The sequence below is a fragment of the Camelus ferus genome, chromosome 2 (assembly GCF_009834535.1).
Source record: "Camelus ferus isolate YT-003-E chromosome 2, BCGSAC_Cfer_1.0, whole genome shotgun sequence".
NCBI lineage: Eukaryota > Metazoa > Chordata > Mammalia > Artiodactyla > Camelidae > Camelus > Camelus ferus.
Window position 1 is genome coordinate 103,810,809 of NC_045697.1, and position 20,438 is coordinate 103,831,246.

The window sequence follows — 20,438 nt, forward strand, 5'->3', positions numbered from 1 at the left end:
ATAGTGACAGAAAACAGGTCAGTGGTTGCCTGGGGAAGAGGGACGCTAAGACAGCAGAGAGGGATGACAAAGGCATACAAGGAACCTTTTGAGGGTTATGGATATGCTCACTGTCTCAATCATGGTGATGGTTTCACAGGTACACACATGTGTCAAAATGCTAAGTTGCTGAAATTTGTCCAGTTTTTGTATGTTGATGATATGTCAATAAACCTTTTTTAAAAAAGAACATAGCAGGTGCTGAATAAAAATTTTTGGAATGAATAAAATGAATGATGATGAAAATAGATGTGAAGAAAGCAAAATCCTGAGAATGAATTGCAGTCAGAACGCCTTATATCTTTCCTCATCCAACAGTATTCTTTTCTGAATGATGGCATATTAGTAGAAAAGGAGGAATAAGCTACTATAAAGCAGAGTCCAAAGTTTTAGGGCTTTTCAGCCAAGAACCACCTATAAGCAGCTCCTGAAATAGACAACCGCTATCTCGAATACACAAGCATTTTTCTTTTGCCACAGTCCCCTAGCAGTTGGATAATTTCTTTGAACTTATCTTAGAAATCTGGCCTCATTTCTCCTTTTTTTATCACTTGAAGATCACTTGCCATTAAACTTATACTGACTCTTTTTCCATGAACGTAGTCTGCCCTAAATTCTTTTAAGAACAAAGGAATGGCCATAGCGGGTGTCCTCTCAGTTCATGTGTCTTGGATGTAAAAGTCCTTTTCTTTGGATTCCTTGTCCTCTGTCTCCTAATTTCCCACTGAGATAGAAAAATCATCATCTCTATTCATTTTACCTCCCTTGCTCTTCTCTTTGAAATCCTAAATTCCACTCATTATCATCAGTTTTAGCATCATCCTAATACATGAGTCCACCCACTTCTATCATAAGCTGCTATAGTTACGCGTTTTTGTGACATGACTCCTTAGACATAAATAAAATAAAATGAATAAAATAAAATAAAATAAAATAAAATAAATTAAAATAAATAAAATAAAATAAAATAAAATAAAATAAAATAAAATAAAATAAAATAAAATATAAAAGCAAAGCACTCATTTATAGCCCCATGACTCACCTCATTTCCACCAACCGCCTTGGTTAAAATCACTGCAGAGGACACGGGGGGAGGCATGCAACCTACTGTCTGCAAACTGAAAAACAAAAGAAAAAGCAATTATAAGCAGGGTTTTTTTTTTCAGTTATAAATAGTTTTTGCTACATTCATTCTAAAAGAGCAGAGCTGAGTAACTGTAAACAGGAGTCTGTTTATTGACGCACACGCTTGTTGAGATGAGACAATTCTGTTGAGGCAACATGGCTTAGCAGATAATGCAAATGTGCGGGGAAGTTCTCACTCCATTCCATGGGCCTGGGTGTTTTCATTTTTCAAATTACTTAAACACTCGTACAATTCAAAAAACAATCAAGTTACAGTGAATGTGGTCATTGAAAGATAATCAAAATGGTAAATCATTTGGGGAGCATATATAATCTTAGTTATTATCAAGTATCTTTCCCTTCCTTTTTTTTTTTTGTAGGAAGGCTTTTGGAAAATTAAAACTTTAAAACCTCTTCCAAAGTTCAAGAGTATTTAACAAATCACAAGCTTGTATTTGCTGATTCCTTTCAGTGAAACAGCAATTCTCAAACTTGCATCTCATAGGAGACATTTTCGTCTTGCTGTAGTATCATTATAAAAATAGGCATGACACAATTATACACAACTTGGATTCAGAACCTGTAGTAAATTCTAAATTTGATTTTTATTAAATTATATGTATGCTCCCCAGATCATGACAAGGAGTCTATACTCTTAGTTTAGAATATAAAATACATTGCATGATAAGCAAATGAAATTATGAATAGTAAATCCAAGTATTTACAGTATAAACACCTTACTCGACATTTATACATTCTAGGGACAGTGAGTGGCTGACCTAGCTAAAGTGGAAAGTTTTCACACAGGACTCAAGGACACAGAGTATCTGGCTAGTATTTTGAATGTAGGCTCACAAGTGATTTTTATTCAATTTTGTAATAATGTATTGTCTAATATTCATGCAATGAATTTATATTAGTTCTCAAAAGTTTTAATTAACCTTGACTGACAACTTAAGAAAAAAACCTTAAATGGAATTTCCAGCTTAGTTCACTTCAATATGATCTTCTTTTAAGGTTGATTTTCCCAAGTGATCTGTAAAGCAGTCTGTCCAATTATGAATTCCCAGTCTCAGAGCCTTCCTTGTCATCTCACCATCAACAGCACTAATACTCACTGAGTATTTATCATTTGTTGTAGACACTGTCCTAGACACTTCACTCATTTATTCTTTACAAGTCTTTAAGATAAATACTATTATTATTCTCATTTTTCTGAAAACTAAAGAAAGGAGTTCAATAATACGACTGAACTCACAAAGCCACCTATTTAGGGTTAAACGTTTATTCTGGAATCCAAGGGCAAAGACTGACTGAGGCCACCTCCTCCAGCCTCCCTGCCTTCTCTCTTCCCTACCACCAATACCAGGAACAGGTCCTCTTAGGTATTTTCTACCCTTCTAGCGTTTTCAGTCTTTCCCTCATTTCTGGTCCCTTCCCTTCTACGTACAAAGGAGCGTTCTCTCTAACCTACACATTGAAAAAAAATCACTAACCTATACACTGAATACATATGCTTTCTATAGGGAGGATACTACACAAGGGTATAAAGAAAAGAACAAGATGTCATTCCTGACTTCAAGGAGGCAGAACATTCAACAAACAAATGTAGGTAACTAACCTCGAAATTAGTACTGTTGCCTCCTCAAGATGTAATCCGACTTTTTTCATCATGGCTCATTCTTGTGCCCCACCTCCATGACATTACAGCTCATCCTCCCTTTACTCCCCTGGAATCTGACTACACCCCTTCTAGTAAAAGCAGCAAACTTATAAGTGACCAGTGATCTCCTAATCACCAAATCCAACATCCTTTTCCCTATATTCATTCCCCTGACCCATCTGCTTCTCAAAGCACTGTTTTCTTGTTTGCCATAACATGTCGTCATTCTAATTTATCTCCTGTCTTTTAAACCAGGCCATTCTAGTTTTTTGCTGGCTACTCCTGTCTTCTTCTCAATCTTATTTTCCAATCTGAATCTATCAGAATACTTACAAATTAACATCTCTAGCCCTAACCGCCATTCCCAAATGTGTAGCTGCCTATGACTACAGCTTCACATTAAATACATCTAATTTTGAATTTATATATTTTCTAAAAAATCCATTTTGCCTCTCAATTAACCTACTTCTATCAATGGGACATTTTTTCCCCTAATGGTGCAGTTTGAAACTTTGGAGTTCAGTGTGGCTTCACCTACTCCTCATAAACCAATCAACCACCACAACCAACTTTCCATGCTTTTCCATGACTGTGGCCATCATCCCTCTTCAGATGTTTTTCACCCAAGTCTAGACATTTCCAAACACCTCCTGAATGGTCTCTATACCTTCGCTCCTTCCCTTTAACACATCAAGGTAAAAAGTATGTGCTCAGAATTTATTTCGGTGACTTAAACAGAATCCTAATGTAGGAGTCTGTAGCTCCCACAAGCTAGCATACTAAGTGTGTATTCTCAAACTGAGGAGGGGAAGGGAGAAAAAGTAAGTGAAGTCGTCTACTTTTGTGCTCTTTTAAGTTTAATATCCTGAGGTGAGATCTGTGTGCTTTTCAGCATACTGAGATTACAAGCTCTACTCATACTCAATATAATGCTACCAGATAATCTTCCTTAATGACCACTTTTTAGCATATCATCTTCTTGCTTAGCACATTTAAGAACCCTCCATTATCTACAGATTCAAACCCAAACTCATCAACCCAGTAGTTCCGATCTTCTGCAACTCTGGCCTTTTTAGGAAGTTTTTTATCTTTGTCTCGCACTAATGCCTCATTTTTTAATTTTCTGCTTTAGGAGTACACAACCCCTGCTGAATCTCTTACCTTTTAACTGATCACAACACACATCTAACAAATCACACGCTGCCCCATTTTGATTGGTTGCTATACACATCCAACTAAATTGGAAGTTCCCTGAATACAAGGAAAATGAGTTAATATCTTCCTATTTCCTGAGTGCTCCATATGGGGCAGATACTCAGTAAATACCAGCTCTTAATACACGTCATACATTGTTGCTCTACAATGATGTCATCATATTTATGTGGCATTTCATGCTTTCTGGTGAAATTTTATGTTCATTCTCTCCAACTCAATCTGGCCAAAACAGCACTCTTGATTTCCCCCACCTCATCCTAACCTATTTTTCTCCAGCTAAGGAAACGGTGCCACCAATTACCCAGTGACTCATACTCCAAATCCAGAAATCATCCTTGATTCCTCCCTGTTCTTCTCTTTCTCTACGTCCTATCCACCCATGGGTTCTGAGAGCTCTAAATTTAAAATATATCCTAAAAAAAAAAATAAAACAAAACAAAACAAAACATATCCTCTATACACCATCTCTCTATTGCACTGCTACCTTACGACACTAGCCTCCAAGCTGGTGCCTCAGCTTTCTCTCCGGCCCTTCTCCTATCTAGTCTCCACACATGAACTAGAAGAATCATCTGCAAACAGAAATCAGACCACATACTCTTTCATTTAAATCCCTCCAGTAGCTTCCTGCAGCTCTCAGAATAAAATCTGAATGATTTACCATAGCCTACAAGGCTCTGCATGACCTGGCTCCCGCCTACCTTCAACTCCAACTCATATTATTCATCCTCTAATCATCAGGCTGCGGCCATCACTGTCATTTTCCTGGTGCTAGAACACAGCAGGCTTGTCCCAGCCCTTACACACTCTGTTTCCTTTGCCTAGAACATTCTGTCCCCAGAATACTGCAATCTAAATTAACACCAGCCTACCCTCCCAACCTTTCAGCCAGATCATACAGTTTTATTTCACGTCACTTATCTCTATCTGGATCATCTATCTACCTGTTTATTGACAGCCACACCTAGAGTCTCCTTGGCATGCAAAGCTAACTGGCATTTGCCAGTTTGTTCACTGTTGTTTCTCCAATATCTATAATAATTCCTGGCACATAGTAGGAATTAAACAGATGACTTGAATAAATGAATGAGTAAGTGGTCTCAGTTGATATCCCCAACATCATTATTAAGCAGGCAGTAAAAGTATGATTATCCTCATTTTATAAACAGGGAAACTGAGGTTCAAGACTATTAAACAACTCCTCCAAGTTACATAGCAAGTTAGGGACAGGATCAGAATGCAGTCTTTAGGCTTTAAGTTCAGTGTTTCTAGCTGTTCTCCTATAATGCCAAAATGTGGTTAGTTTTAAACTACTTCAAAATAATTTTTTAAAACCATTCAATCCTTTTAACAAACATGGCAACATTTTTAGTTGGAGAAAAGATTCTAATAAAAATCTACTGTTAATTCAATTATCCTATCAAACATAAAACAGAACAAGGGAAAAACTAAATGTTTGTCCCCTCTATGTATTTTTTCTTTCCTATACATTTTAAAAGCACATATTATAGTCAGCTAGTATCTGCATACATTTGGTAAAGGTATAGGATGCAAAAGTTAAAGCGCCCAATTGACAGCCTACATTACACACATGCACACAGATCTTATATTCTCTAGTACCTTCCATTTTTCTCCCAACAGAAAATTGTCACTCCTAAAACCTTAAGATTAGGCAAGAGGGTATATTTTAAGATACTGTTAAAAATTCTTTAATAAACTTCCTTGATGAAACATTATCATTTTAAAGATTAATAATAAAGTTAAAAATGTCTTTATTTCCTTGTATCACATATAAGCACTTTTGTATACAGTCGCCACAGAAACTATGTCACTAAAGATGCCCCATTGAAAGTGGACCCTTCAAAATATTTAAACATACCCTTTTAAAAGCCATTCATTGATGGGTGTGATCGATAAGAGCTGAAGAAAAAGCCATATTGCTGCTGGGAAGAATGCAAGTGTAAAGATCTGAATAAAAAGATGCAGTTTTAAATGCACCAAAGCACTGGTCAGCTCCTGTGAAAATGAAGGACACAAAATAACAAAGGTAAGAAAACTATTCAAGAGAGAGACTGCTTTAATTGAGATATAATTACATATAAAATTCTGTTAGTTCTAGGTATACAATATGATGATTTGATACATAAGTATATTGGAAAATGATTGCAATAAGTGTAGTTAATATCCATTAATTTGGAGTTATTTCATAGCTGAAATTCTTATCTATAAGCATTTGCATAAGAAACAGACTTCAAGAAAAAAAGTTACTCATGATAATTATAAATCATTTTATACAAAATTTCTGAAACATTCTAATTTCATTCAAATACAATATACTCCCACAATTCAGGTTTGTAAAATTCTGGACCAGGACTGAGCTAACTCCCTTTACACTAGTATAAATTTCAGAATTGTTGACACTGTAAACAAACGTGTATGTTTAACTCCCTAAGACAAATTCTTGTTTAAAAATTAGCAGGAACTAGTATTTTAATTAAATATGATAATCAACCTCTATTCATTACACCAGACTTAGGAAGGGTTCAGTCTAACAAGATGTTACTAAATCTGCACACAAATCATAATTTTTAAAAATGTTTTCCCCAGTGATATTCTACAACTCAAAATGGCTTTTCCCCCAGCATCCACTCACTAGTTTTCTTTATTAACACTTACTGAATAGCAGCTCTATGCTACGCTCTTAGCTTGCCACTTTATGGATGTTATCTCATTTAATTCTTACAACCACCCCATTAGGAAGATATTATTATCCCCATTTTACTGACGAGGAAATTGAGGTTGACAGTGATGCTCAGAGTCAGCGCCCTTTCTGGCATGCTTTCAAATCTGTGCCTGCCTGCTTCTTCCACCAGCTCACATCGCTGCCCCAGGAGGGAAAAGATTAGCGTGAAACACAACAAACCAGGCACATATGAGTCTCAGAACTAAAAAAGGATACGCCAGTAAATATGAATAAACTAACAAGCATCTGCCTTTGAATTTCTTAGAGTTATGGGGTTATTCAGTGGAAAGAAAAGAAATCCAGGAAGTGGTAGAAAACTGACATAAAACATGCAGGCAGTCAGTAAAGCACAGTCAAAGATGCCAGAGGTTCACTGGTTGTTAACACAACCCTTTGGTGTCTGCTTCCCCCACAAGCCCCTAGTTCACGTCAGTCATGAGCACCAGTTTATAGTTTAATAAGCAGTAGGTTAATGCAGACTTATTCACTGATCACCACTTTCTGCGACCTGTCTCCTCAGCTCCTACTATTCATCTCTCTGTGTGAAGACACACAGCGGTCCCAGTTTGGTCACAATGGGTCCCTAACAGCATCTACGGAACATCTGGCAATCTGGGTCTACTGCAGGGCAACTGGGAAGCACTGGGCAGACCAGAATCCACAAATAGGTCCATGGATTAAAGCCAAAAAAAAAAAAAAAAAAAAAGAAGAGCCATCCTGACACTGAATCAGAAGTTTCACCCCAGAGAAAACTTGAGCAACAGCAAGTTCCAACAATTCTCAGCAGTCCTGAAACCAAATCCCACTCCAATATACTCAGAGGCATTCTATAAATATCAAGCCAATATTAGTGGATTTTTTTATCTTTAAAAAATTAACATAAAATGATTAGCCAGAATGCATTTGCATACACTTCTCACAGGAATATAAAACAGTATAACTTTTCTGAATAGTAATTTGGGAAGATGTATTAAGGACTATAATACAATTCATATTCTTGGACCCACAAATTTTATGTCTAGGCATTTATCCCAAGGATATAAAAAGTGGTTATAAGCATTTATATACAGCATTGATACCACAGCCATTATCTATATAGTAACATCTGGAAATAACTTACATGTCCAAAAGTGGGAGAATAACTAAATAACTGAAGGAATAAAGAGAGTATTAAGAGCTATTAGAAACCATGTTAAAACTGTGTGGATGAGGATGTCAGAATACAGGGTCTCTCCCTACCTAACCAACAGGTGTGCCAATTGGCACAAACTAGGGAGAAAAACCCAGCAACTCATTCCTTCAGTCAGTAAATCCTTCCCGAGCACCTGCCACCTTTCTCGGCATTCGGAATATCTATCACAGCTCACACTGCACATACCATCTTACAGAGCAATTCCGCTTTGAGGAATTAATCCTTCACACATACTCCCAAGTGTGGGAAATGACATATTTTAGGTTATCCTTTGCAGAATGTTTATAACAGCAAAACCTTGTAAGTTACCTAAATGTCCATCAATAGAAGACTAGGAAAATCTATCGACACATTCATAAAATGGAGTATTTTTCAACATAAAAAAAGAAATAGGGAGTTAGTTCTTCATGTGCTGATGTGAAACAATCTCCAAGATATGTGTTTTGAGTAAAATAAGGTAAGGTGACAAATAGTATAAAATACCACAGTTTGACAGGTGGGGGCAATGGGGGTGGGGAGTACACACAGGTATTTTGCATAAATAGCTCCAGAAAGATACACAGAAACTGTTAACATTTGTTGTCTCCAGAGAAGAGAGCTGGATATCTAGCAGATGGGTGAAAAGATTTCTCATCATATATACTTTCATACTTTTTTTATTTATCTTCACAAAAGTAAATAAAATGTAAATTATCTTATTTTCAAATAAAGAAAAATTAAATGAAATGTTAGATCACATGAAAAATTACTATTATACAATGTCGCATAGAAAAATAAAATTTATATGTGTATATATATAATTTTAAAAATATTTTTAAAATATTCTTTATATGAAAAATACGTTTAGGAAAAAAAGAACTAAAATACACACAAATGTTAACAGCAGTTATTTTTATTATTTCTAATCTTTCTACAATGGAGAAATACTACTTTTATAATCAGAAAAAAATTATAAAAAATAAAATGTAGTTAGGAAATACTAGCTGACCTGATAAATGACCATTAGAAACAACTGACCTTGCATTAGAATAATGGAACAGAAGAGAACTCAGCAAAATGAATTACAAGGGACTACTACGTTGGGTTATCAGGGACTTCTTAACAACAGGGAAAGAACAGGCAGAAAGCGTTCCTAAGAAAGATTCTCAAGACCGTTACAAAAACCCAATGTTATATATTTTCTGTACCTTTATGTAACCTTAAAGATAAAATAAGATCACACTGGGGAAGAAAAAGCAAGTAAACACTAAAAAATCCGAAAGAGTATTATTCCACACATAACCATGTAGAATTTAGGGCCACCTTCTCAAATAAATAACATCATGAATAATTGAAAAGTTGATTCTGCATGACATTTTGTTTATTCACATGTAATCCAGGTCAAATTCCATTAAAATAAACTTGAGGAGACACTCCACATACCAGAGCTATTGCATACCACTGACAGCATCAAGAATTGCTTAAAATCAGGGGCTCTGACTGGGGATGTAGAGATATTTTCATTACATATCAATTTTCCTCCTAACCCTTATCTGACCTTTATTGGATTCGCTTTCTGGGGGTCAGCCTCATAGCTCTGGGCTGGAAACAAGCAAGAAGAGCTTCAGGTTTAGAATGTGCTATATTTACTTCTAAGCTGAGGGGACTTTAAAAAGTAATGTTTAGGAAAATAAGGAAAACCCTGTATATTCTGGTCTACCAGGGACCCTCTCCAGGCCCTCAGCTTCCTGCTCATCTTTGTTGCTGTCCTCAAGTGCCAAGTACAAGTGCCAAGGCCGCAGTGCCTGTTAACCACAGGCTCTTGATAGGAACTTGCTTAAACGAGATGGGTCCTGCCGCAGCCTAAGTGACAAATCTTCTCAAGTGTAGGTTTGAAGTTAACTAAGTATAAAATATCTTTCAAATGTGACCTGTTTCATTTCACTGCAGCAGAGGTTTCAGAAACCACTTCAACAGGTATTTTACAAACTAGAAATCAACAGTCACAAAACTGAAGATTAAGCATTAAGTCTTTTTCACATGAAGTATTAACACAGATCCTTTATAATTTTAATAAACTAACAAAAGAAATTTTAGAATGCATATTATTACATCAAGGTATTACATCAATACTACATGAAATGTTCACTACTAAATCAAACTTGAGTAGGACCAATGTAAATGCTTTCAAATAAACTCAAGTTAAGAATAACTTACTGTCTCCTACTTGCAAAAATGCACTATTCCAGAACCTAATAGAATACGAAAATAGTAGTCCCAGTTGAAATTAATTTAAGGTTATTAAGTAGAAAACAAGTAACAAGAACATTGCTACCTCCTAACTTACAACTATTTGGTTGCCCAGGAAATTAGCAGAGCTTAGAGACAGTTTAACTTTACACAATGATGCAATCTAGGGCATCTTAAGTTAAATGGATCTTGAAAATGACTTAATGTTGTTATTAGTTTGAAAAGGGCCTTTAATGGAGGAAGTGGCTTTGATGGCTACTTAGATACCACGATAAAGCACAGGATCAAGGCATTTCATCATTAGATCCAAATTAGCTGGATGACTCTGAAGGTTTCCTAGGTGCTTACATAAGAATTCAGTCCATAGAGAAATGCTAGTAAGCACGGCATTCTTCCTTCTTCAACTCTGGCATCCCACAAAGTTGGCTGCTTTACAGAATAGCATTAAGTAAGAAGCTAAAGGAGCGAAAGACTCAAGTCTTGCCAGATTTCCCATGGCATAAATAACAGCCGTAGCCATTAAGCAGCCACCAGGGGACGTAGTTAGAGCAATGTCCCAAGTAGAGGACTTGGGTAAGGCAGCTGCTCCACAAAGAGCATTAGCCAAGGCCAGCAGGAAGACCTCCACGGAAGATCAGTCCAGCACCACAGGAGAGGCAAATATCTTCCTGTATCACTGGGCCCCATGTTTGAGCACCAATAGTAGATCTCAGGTGTTGACCTGAGAAAAAGCCTATGCCCACTAAGCACTAATCACAGTCCTTTTATATCAATATAACTTACAAAGACTAGAATTTAACGTACTTAGGAAATCCTGTCCCACATCAGTTTTCAAAAGATCAAGAATATTTAGAATTTTCAAGACAAAATTTATCAGCCACTATACAGGGATCCCATCTATATCAAAAATGCCCCATTCATAAGATTTATACCAACCTAATAACTACAGAATACATAAATTTAATAAAGCCATGCTTTTTCCATGTCGCTACTAGGGCGGTCAAAGAACAAGGTAACTAAATTTATTCTTCATTCAAAGCACACTTAAAATAAAAGAAAACAAAGGCAAGACATAATGCTGAAAGAGAATTTTAAAGCCATTTCCAAAAAACAAAACAAAACAAAACCCAAATCCTTACATAGTAAGATTTCCCTACCTACATAAGAATAAGCATCTTAAAATGACAACTTTAAAAATTCAATGTAATTTCTTCAAAAGTAAATAGGTACTATCTCCTCTTTTTTGCTTTCATTATAAGTCAAAAGAAAATGACAAATTCTACTCATTCTTCTCTTGGATGTAAAAATGTCTGGATTTCATTCTAAGGGAATCCCATGTTCAGTGACACTTGGATCAATAAATAACACTACCTACGTGTCTTCATGATAGATTGACATAGTATAAAAAATTCTAGTATCTCTCTTAAAATATTCATTAATATTTACTAGATATGCTGGCAAAAATTATACTTTTCTAATAAACACACAAATTTTAACTAAAAGTTATAACATAACAAGCATCACTTGAACAGCATGAGCCCTGGAAACCAAAGATGATCCATAGAAGTTATGGAAAGCTAACTAAACCTCAGTGGCTCAAATGTGCCACAGCAGGCACCCCTATAGTGACCACCACATCTGAGGAAGACCTGAAGTGGATGTTTCAGTTCAGTTGCCATATTCAAAACATAACCACTATAACCACACCCTCAGGCTTCACGCTGTCCAATTATACAGTGTCTGCAATATGCCGGTACAAAACGCAAGTCCTTTGCTGACGTCCAAGTTCTCCTCTACTATAGTGACACCTTCAGACTGTACCTACACATGACCCTACAAAAGGAATCTGAAATTTCAAAATAGCAAACACAAATTAAATTTTTCTCTCACTTTTCATGTGCCCCATAGGTGACGTACCTCTGTATTTAATGAGAGTCCACTGTTAAAGAATATTGTTGCAACAGCAATGTAGGAGACGGTTATTTCTGGCTTCAGTGGTCCTAAAGAGAGAAATAAGTGACTGTTAGATAAGAATTTCCAGGAGATAACTTGATATGAAAGAAGAAGCCATTGGAGGAGAGCAAACCATGCTTTAAATCTTCATGTTGCCTCTAATACACTAATGTGCTGACAGAGTTAAGCATTTGCTGTGGTGCAGCCCAACTCCAGAGAACATTTCCTGGAGGGCAAGGACCATGGCTGTCCAATTCAGCACAGCATCCTCAGACCAGAAGGATGACAATAAATGCTGCTCTCACACAGGAGAGCAGATAGGCAGCATCCTTCAATATTAGGTCCTAATTTTATCTGCCACACTATCAGTGCTTAGATAATGATCAAAATTCCCCACACCAAAGGAAAAAAAATCAATGGAAAGAATTCTATCTCTTTAGCAAATATTATTTTATTCCTCCTAGGATATCAGAAATCAGAGCTTATGTTCATGCATACATTCAGTTTTGCCAAGAGTATTCAGGCTACAAATATTTACTGAGCATTTACTTACTATGTAAATGAGATAATGAAGAGAGTAGCAGAGGACTTAACAATAGTTGTTAAGACTATAATTATCATAATTATTATTAAATTGTGCCAGACCCTGGGTATACTGTTGTGAACCAGACAGGTCTGATCTTTGACCTATGGAAAATCCTCTCAGGAGATAGGCTGGCATCTCCCCAGATGGGTTAACACTGTGGGTACAACAGGGACAACCCTAATATTTATTATTTTTGTAGTTTATGTACAGTTGGGTTGAAGACCTAATGTGCTAACCAAAGAACAGCACTCTTTTAAAAGCTGTAATTCTGAGAAATGCCATTTTATAGCTGTATACCAGTGGTTTTCCAGCAGCAGCAATTTTGTCCCTCCACAGATGTTTGGCAGTGTTTGGGAACTGTTTTTTTTAGTTGTTATAACTCAGGGAATAAGGTGTGTTACTGGCATCAAGGAGAAATCAGGAATTCTGCTAAATATCCTGGAAGGTATAGGATAGCCCTCCTGACAACAAAGAATGATCATGTCCAAAATGTCAAAATGGCGTGCACCAACATTTTAAAATCTGACATCATCTCATATTTGACATTCTATTCAACTCTCTTGTGCTGGGTTGAACAGTGTCCTCCCCCGGCCAAATTCATATACACCCAGAACCTATGTTTGGAAATTGGGTCTTGGCAGATGTAATCAAATGAAGATGAAGTCTTACTGGATTAGGGTGAATTGTAATCCAGTGACTGGTACTCTTATGAGTAGAGAGAAATTTGGACACAGTCACACACAGAGGGAAGATGGCCACGTGAAGACAGAGGCAAAGGCTGACGTTCTATTACCACAAGCCAAGGAACACCAAGGACAGCTGGCAACCACCGCCAAGTCAGAAGGCGCAAGGAAGGATTCCTCCCTAGAGCATTCGGTGGGAGCACGGCCCTGCTGACATTTTGATTTCTGATTCCTAGCCTCCGGAGTAATTTCAAGCCACATGGTTTGTAGTAATTTGTCATAGCAGCCCTAGAAAACCAATACACGCCCTGGAGGAAAACAACAGGACAGACCACAATCATAGCTCCTCAGTTCCCTGCGACCCTCCACCACGCCCACACATACTGCTCAACAAGAGAGACCAAGCTCGGAAAAAAATCATCATTCAGTCCATCGACAAGTATTTATTGAGCAACTACCATGCTACATTTTAGGCATTTGTCATACATCAGTGAAATAAAAGAAACAAAGATCTCAAACAATGCAATACATTCTTTTAGATACCTGGCATTGACACAAATCATTGTGCTGAGATCTGAAAACAGGGAGCAAAAGGGAAAAGGCAAGTAAAAAGGGATTACACTTCAGGGCAGGTAAAGCTGTTCAGAAACTTAAAAAGAAGTACTTTTTTTTATCCTTATGAGTGAATCTGTCTCAGTCGCTCACACTGAGAAATAGTATTTCCTCGATGACTGGTGATTCAGGAGCAGATTGTAAAAGTCAGGGAATCTGGCTTGTTTCAGAAGTAAGTGCCTTCCAGGAATTTTTAATGCTCTGTTTGGTTTTTTGTTTAAACTCTTATCAATTTTCTTTTCCTCCAACCCCCTGCTTTTTGTGAAGCTCTATTTTTGTCACCTGTGCATCTATCCCCAGTGGTGCCCCAGATTTTCTGTATCGGATGGGTTAGAGTTAGCAGTACGTTCACAAGTGAGGGCTAGGAGACGAGAGCAAAGCTGCATCTCCATCGGAAGCCCACGGAAACCCACGACATTTATTTAGACTATGTTTTTTGGGGGCAGACAAAGCTTGTACCATAGTCAGTCAACAACTGTATTCTTTAAGAAGCTAACTCTTCCCAGATTCCTCAAAAGACGAGGAACAGACTTACTATATGACCCAGGAATCCCGCTCCTGGGCATATATCCAGAAGGAACCCTACTTCAAAATGATACCTGCACCCCAGTGTTCATAGGAGCACTATTTCCAATAGCCAAGACATGGAAGCAGCCTAGATGTCCATCAACAGATGACTGAATAAAGAAGATGTGGTATACGTATATGATGCAATACTATTCAGCCACAAAAACCGACAACATAACGCCATTTGCAGCAACATGGATGTTCCTGGAGAATGTCATTCAAAGTGAAGTAAGCCAGAAAGAGAAAGAAAAATACAGTATGAGATCGCTTATATGAGGAATCTAATTAAAAAAAATAAATACAAAACAGAAACAGACTCATAGACATAGAATACAAACTTGTGGTTGCCAAGGGGGCAGGGGGTGGGAAGGGACAGACTGGGATTTTAAAATGCAGAATAGATAAACAAGATTATACTGTACAGCACAGGGGAAAATATACAAGATCTTGTGGTAGCTTATAGTGAAAAAAAAAGTGACAATGAATATATACATGTTCATGTATGACTGAAAAATTGTGCTCTACACTGGAATTTGACACAACATTGTAAAATAACTATTACTCAATAAAAAAATATAAAAAAAAATAAAATAAAAATAAATAAATAAATAAAAATAAATTTTAAAAATGCAGCTGACAGGGAACTAGAAAAAACAAAAGAAGCAGCTAACTCTTCCATGCTCCGTGCACATATATATAAATACATATGATAACAATTAACTAATTGGTATAATTCAGTGGAATGACCTCTCACTATCAATGTTTTAAATCTTAGAGATAGGGCATACTGCTTTTTGTATTAGATGCACATCTAAATAACTCTAATCTATGAAAGGACATGGTGAGGATATTCCTGGGCTACCTACAACGTTCCCTTTAAAAAGGGAAGGAGGAATTAATCCTAACTTAGGGAAACCTAAAGCCCTTTTGAGACCGATGATGATAGATTGCCACGTGTTGTGAACACGGAACTGGAAGTCAGGCAGGGCTGAAATAAAAAGTTGGTAAATATTTGTACAGAGGTGAGAGTTGAAACAACGCTGTAAAAACGATATCTGGCCCCTCTCCAAGGTGATGATTATATCCTCCAAGTCACAAAAAGAACCAGATTCAGACCTTGAGATGGCTATAAAGCACAAGGTAGAAATATACTTTTAACTTTTCCTGAAACAAAAGCCAAAAAAAAAGAAATGTTTATCAGTGAAAATGAAATGTGATAGCAACATCAAAAGAAAAATAGGCCATTAAAAAAAAGAAGCAATTTTGGGACTCCAAACCCATGCTTTTTAATGTAGGGGGAGGAGAGGGGGAGAAAATGATTAGCAGTGCTTAAGAATGCAAGGAACTACTACCATTTCATAAAATATATTCATTCCCAGGTAAACTTCACTTCTAAACCTAATCTAAGATATTCACACTAATATGCTTAAGCTTATAGCATGTTATGTTTTTTCCATGGAAAAAACAAGCCCTTTCCTTTTCAGGTTTTATGTTTTATTAATGGCAATAATTTAAGCAAAGATGCAGGTAGAAATGAGAAGCTTACTCTGTACTTTCAAAGAAGTAAAGCTTTCTCTTCTGAAAATGAATAGCACAGTGTTGAACTGCAGTAAACTCATAGCTCAGGGCTTCCCTGGGTTGAAATGGAACAGATTATTGACATCTTAGAATCTACACATTTACATCCACTGTGGCTCTTTACTTTCAACCTTCTTTATTTAGAAATGAAATGTAACTGAGTAAAAAGAACAGGGAACTAAGAATTAAATTATCTAGCTAGTACTTATTATAACTTTTCCCATTTGGAAAGTCATCCAACTCTCTAATTTTAGGGTTCCCATATCTATAAATTTCCTGCCATACATAACTCATCCATTGGCTATAAAGATTGTTTTTAAAGGGAGGTCAGGTAAGGGGGGAGGGTACAGCTCAGTGGTAGAGTGCGGGCGTAGCATGCATGAGGTCTGAGGTCCTGGGTTCAATCCCCAGTATCGCCATTAAATAAATAAATAAATAAATAAACAAACAAAGCTAATCTCCCTCCCCTCCAAAAGAAACCTCCCCAAAAAATTAAAAAATAAAAAAGAAAGAATACAAAGGGAAAAAAGGGAGGTCAGATCAGAGACGTGATACTTTAAGTGTGGAAGTCTTAACACTTAAAAAGAGTATGGTCATTAAGGTATCGATCCAGGTAAAGGTGAAGTGAGCATCTTCACAAGTTGAAAATAATCAAAACTTTTCCTGTTGAAAAGAAAAGAATGTCTAGAAAACTGTTTGACTGAAAACTGTTCAGTCAGTGTGAGTGCATTAAAAATGTATTTGCATTCTCAGTGTACGGAGCCCATAGCTAGAACTTCTGACTAAAAGTCTCAAGCAAAAAGAGGTGCTTTCGATATCTCTGAAGAGCAGAAGAGGCCAGAAACGTGTTTAGCAACCATTCCTCTCCTTGTCCCTAGATTTTTGTTGTTTTAACTAATGGAGTGAAAGTGTTATTGGGTACTATTAGGAAGTTTGTCTTTATTTAAGAAGTTTTACAGGTGGGAAGATCAATTGAAGTATCAACTTAGCCTGACAGCCTATATAAGAAATCCCAAACAAGTGTTTGTCTAGCTTTTCTTTTTAGAAAAAGGTAACTTTTACATATAGTCAGCTCTCAAAGAAATAATATGAGTACACTGTCGTCTAATATTAACTGATTCTGTTCTGCTCATTTTGGGCTAAAAATCAAGGCATGGAAAATGTCTTTATTACAGAGAGCCTTTCTTTATAAAGGCTATTCATTTTGAATGATTTCTTGCCAAGAATATTTATTTGCCTGGATGTCGCAACTAAGGCAGAGAAAGAAATAAGGCAGAGTCCTGGTTCCCAGTCCTTCCTCTTCCCTAAGCTAGCTAACTTGACCTAGGGTGAGTCACCCGACCTCAGGTCTCAGTAATTTCAACTGTAAAAGAAGCATGTTGACTTCAAATAATTTAAAGCTTCCTCTCAGCTCTTAACATTCTCCTCTCTTATAATTAAACAAAGAAATGAATTATCCCAGGTTAATGGCATAAGGACTAGTGACAATAGGAAACAAGATTTCTAAGATACAATAATTCACCAAAACTTCAAGAAGCAGAGTCTGAGGAAAGAAATAAGGTTACAGAATCCATCTCACACTTACCACTGTGGGAAAAAAGGCCCAGGGAAAAATAACTCTCCTGCCCACCGAGCAGCCCAGAAAGGTAAGATAGAAGGTATTTCACCAAACCGAGTCCCTGCCGATCTAAACTTCAAGAGCATACATCACCTGTAACCGCACCTTAACACTGAGCAAATAAGAGATCTCACACTAGATACTATAACGTCTGCAACTGAAGCTAGCAAAGGGTGCAATTCCAGATGACTGCAAAGATGCTCTCTAACGTTAATTCTTACCACCCGGCTAGCTGCAGGAACAGGGGAACTCATTTGGCAGAACCCAGACACCAACATTCACAAGTTTCCCCAAAGCTCACAGAGAAGCTATGTCAAAGAAGAAACTGGTACCTTCAGCAGGGTAACCACAACAAATATCTTCATTCTCACAGTTACATACCTTACACATTTTGTACTAAGTTGAACATAGAAGAAAAGAACTTTAAAAAGTTTTTAAAATCTCCACAGTCTTCGTTCAAAAAATTCCTTTTAAATGTTATGTTCCCTGAAGCTACCTCTAAATGGAGGTATTGAGGGTAGAGGGTAGAAAGAACCACTGTTCTCCTGAGAGATCATTTCATTCACTTCCATCGTGTTTTAACAAAAAGGCACAAATAGCTTCAAATATCCTCCTGGGCACTTCCTAGCATAAAAGATTGTGTGTTCTCACTTCCGTCCTTATCTGTCCTTGTTGTATGACTGATATGTAAAACCTGTCAATAAGCGTGAACCTGCCAAACAAGGTCAAAAAGACAATAAACTGAAGAGATTCAATTCATGTTTATGAAAAGTGGGACATGAGTCTCTAAGGGTGCAAGGGAGGAGGGGGCGGGGTGGGCATGGAAGCTAATAATACTTCCAGTCATTGCCACCAATGCCCATCCACACATTACAAGGCTCCCACTATTCTGAGATCTGAGGATGATTTTAGCCTGCCTACATTTCCTTGCCAAAATACACACTACACATGGTCTAACACTGCCTGTATCTGTTAGACTGCTAAGTGTAGCAACCGAGTGCTGGCAGCACGCGGAAGCAGTGAGTGCAACGTGTCAGTCGGCTCGGGAGTTTGTGGAGAGGCAGCAACTGCAGCAAATCAACACTCTCCAACATGTGGCCCACCAAATCTGAGTTGGAGGAGGAAGAGATGTCCCTTTCTCTTCCTCTGCCTTAAAAAAAAAAAAAAAAGTAGGGAGAATGAGGTGTCGCAAACGAACAAGGTTGGTGTCCACTCCAAGACAGATAAGGAACTCCTGGCAACCTAGCATCCCTTGGGATAGGATGCTACTTTGAAGGCAAGAGGAGTAAGTTTTATTCTGATTAACCTCACTCCTTAACACTAAGGATACTCATCGATTGTTCGCGGAAAAGGCAACCTGCGTTCAAATTCCCTTGCCCTATTCCTAACTATAAATTCTCTCTGTAGTTGGCAAGTTAAAAAATCAGCAAAAGGGCCAAAGGACATCCTGGGCTGGCCAGTGCCCCTAGAGAGGCAGACTCTCCCCAATTTCGGGCTCTCCTTCTTCCCAAGACTCGCAGATCAGTTCTGAAGTGGGAATCGCTGTGGAGCACGCAGAGGTGCAGTACTTACCCCCATTCACCCCTATGGACGGCTCCAGCTTTGCTCCGGAGATCGCCAGGACTATTCCAACCATGAACCATTCTTTTCTCATTCTCTCCAACAGCCTCATGTTTGTTAGGGTGGGTGGGTTCTGTTTATTTGTTTGGCTTTTTTTCTCCTTAAACTGCGATCGCTTAATCCGCGGGGCGTCTCCACACTTTCCACGGTCCCACCTGACATGCAGCAGAGCAAGTCAAATTGCTACCCGTAAATTAAAGACCAGGGGTTTGCTCCGGCGGCTTCGAGGAGGGCTGGGAGTAGTAGTATCCAGTGACAGGAAAGTCTCTCTGAGCGCCGCCATCACTACCGTGCGCCTCCTAATAGACACGCACAAGCCACGGCCGCTCTGACCACGGCTCCCAAGCCCAAATGCTCTAAAGCGGATATTTGGAGTAGGCCGGCCAGCACAGGCGATCGGGGAAAGGGAAGCTGGCTGCCGGGTAGGGCGAACAGACTCGCCGCCGTCAAGACCTGCGGAATCTTATAAATGACTGGGGCGGGGAATGGCGTGAGACGCCTCAGTCACCCACCTTTACCAAGGGTCCCGCGCCAACAAACCTTTAGGTACAGCCACCTGCGCCTCTGGAGCACCCGCACGGAGAGGCTCTCTTTTGCTTAGCCCTGCGCCGGCGGGAAGGGCTAGCTTGCGCTTGGAGAAGGGATTTCTCGATCGGCAGCTGCGGCGGCGGGGTGCAGGGTTTTTGGCGGCAAGTTTCTTCGAGGCATTACGACGCTTCCCCGACGCCGGCGTTGACGTGTGCGCGAGGGGGAAGGGGAGGCCGCTCTCGGTCTCCCGGTTCTCAGCCAGAGCCTTGGGAGTTACCCGCGCTCGTGGCTCCGCGCGGGAAGGCTGCTCCCTCGTGGGAGTTAGCCCCAGAAATGGGTTAAGAATTGAGCACTGAGCTGATGCCCAAGTCTGCAGGACCGCTGGCGCCCCGGAGGGCGGGCGGGACCTGCCGTGCGTGTCCGATTGCCCGTGGATGGGCGCTCCGGCCGCAAGCCCACTTGCCAACAGCAGCCCGGGAGTGGGGAG

General features: G+C 38.6%; 1 protein-coding gene across 4 annotated transcripts in view; it reads right to left on the minus strand.

The window, feature by feature from the left end:
* The window catches only part of SLC10A7 (solute carrier family 10 member 7), a 223,498-nt gene extending 203,404 nt beyond the window's left edge, over positions 1-20,094 (minus strand). Inside the window, exons 1-4 of one of the 4 annotated variants that reach the window (XM_032464468.1) lie at positions 19,376-19,965; positions 12,124-12,206; positions 5,922-6,058; positions 1,082-1,157 (exon numbers count right to left, since the gene is read on the minus strand). In XM_032464468.1, coding sequence (XP_032320359.1) covers positions 1,082-1,157; positions 5,922-6,058; positions 12,124-12,206; positions 19,376-19,475 — 396 coding nt within the window. In that variant the 5' untranslated portion in view covers positions 19,476-19,965. Of the gene's footprint in view, positions 1-1,081; positions 1,158-5,921; positions 6,059-12,123; positions 12,207-19,375 lie in introns of those variants that run through there. The other 3 variants (XM_006187224.3, XM_014561338.2, XM_032464486.1) reach the window with 3 other exon arrangements.
* Between the last annotated feature and the right edge of the window lie 344 nt (positions 20,095-20,438).